At 39.6% G+C, this 1,652-nt stretch overlaps 1 protein-coding gene across 1 annotated transcript; it reads left to right on the top strand.

Annotated features, from left to right (window-relative positions):
• Positions 1–1,326: 1,326 nt before the first annotated feature.
• On the top strand, positions 1,327–1,623 carry CANTADRAFT_3471 (uncharacterized protein; the record flags this gene model as incomplete). Its single annotated transcript, XM_020208601.1, has 1 exon — positions 1,327–1,623. A coding segment is annotated over one exon (297 nt), but the record flags the coding sequence as incomplete, so codon positions are not given.
• Positions 1,624–1,652: the final 29 nt, after the last annotated feature.

Raw genomic sequence — 1,652 nt, forward strand, 5'->3', positions numbered from 1 at the left:
GATGATGAAATTATTCCTGCCGCTGACGCTGACTCATTGTATGACAAATGGTGTGGCGAAGGTGCGGCAATTGAATATCACCAAGATCAAATTGGGGAGCACCTTACCCTGATAGTTGCCGGTGCTGGAATTGCCTTTAATTGGATTAAAAGAAGATTCACGGGTGCTACTTTGGAAAAGGCATGTAAAAAGACAATTTCATTCTCCAACATTTTGAACTTTGAAGGATTTGGTAGCTTCGCCGAAATTATTGGAGATGCTATTTCGACTATGCACGAGAAACAAATCGGTCCAAAATCACCTTCTTCTCCTGCCTTGCCTTCAAACACTACCGTTACCCATAACACTCCATCTGGAGTCTCTAATACTTCTAATGCCTCAGCTTCCAAGACTGATTCAAGTGCAAGCTCGACATCTACTTCGAGCTCTCTCCTAGGTGCTCTCATCGGTCTTATTTTCTAATTGGACTAAAACAGGAGAATAAATCTTAATAAAGAGTCTGATACTCATAAATACCACATGAAGACCCATGGCATTGATAAGAACGAATATAATAATATGCATTGAACGGTTATTAACTCTGGTTGGATTTCAGCTTCTTTACAGTAAGTATTCTTGCACTTCACAATAACTTAATCAAAGGTTGCAAAACGATAGACAAGATCTTATTCGTCCTTCAGTGGGAGTTCTGACATTCCCGATAAGGTTATAATTCAATTATGCCAAAAAAAACTAATATACCTGGCCACTACTCGATGCAGGAGGTCTCTCAATTCAGGTAAGAAACTCAAATACTGAACTAAATGTGAAGTGAATTAGAAAGAAAAAGGATGCCATTTCTCCACTATCCTGGTTTCCTCGTCTCCTGTTTGTTGATAGTTTTGCAAGGATATATGTTAGCATGTATCAATCGTAGTCCTGAGTGAAGGCAGAATGATGACAAAGTTAATGAATATCACAAGCGAATGTATTTATAACTCCGTATCACTGTAATAGGCAATTTCTGGAAGTAATCATTTCACCTTATAGATGCAGTGCATATCACGGGTTATTCGGGTGCAAATAGTTCGTAAAGGATTGACTCAGTGCACATTTCATCTATTGTCTAATTCTTTTGGGAAAAGACATATTCTTTCGGCCATTTGCCGAGTATCCATTTACCTAAATAGGAAATTATGTAGCATTGTCACGTGAGAACAGCCTGGTTGCAATCCTAAGTTTCACAATAGACCTGTCAAATGGCCTCCCCGAGAATCTTTATAAGATGGGGTAATCCTGCTCCCCTTCACTTGATTCTTGAATTCTTATCACCACTGTTATTGAGCCATGAGGTTGCATTCGCTTTTTCTCCTCCTTTCTTTGTCTTTCTTCCAGGTGGCTTTAGCTGCCCCAATCAAAAGTTTGATAACTGCTGGTAACATCACCAGACCTGAAGATGATCCTTTCTACACTCCAAAAGAAGGATACGAAAAGCTCAAGCCAGGAGAAGTCATCAACTACAGACAGATCACTCAACCATATGGTATTATTATGTGGGAGGAGAAGATCAAGGCAGCATACCAATTCTTAGTTCGTTCCGAGGACTCCTTCGGTAATCCAAATGCTATTGTTACTACTGTCATGGTTCCTCATAATGCTGACCCATCAAAAAT

This window comes from Suhomyces tanzawaensis (genome assembly GCF_001661415.1).
Source record: "Suhomyces tanzawaensis NRRL Y-17324 unplaced genomic scaffold CANTAscaffold_1, whole genome shotgun sequence".
Taxonomy (NCBI): Eukaryota; Fungi; Ascomycota; class Pichiomycetes; order Serinales; family Debaryomycetaceae; genus Suhomyces; species Suhomyces tanzawaensis.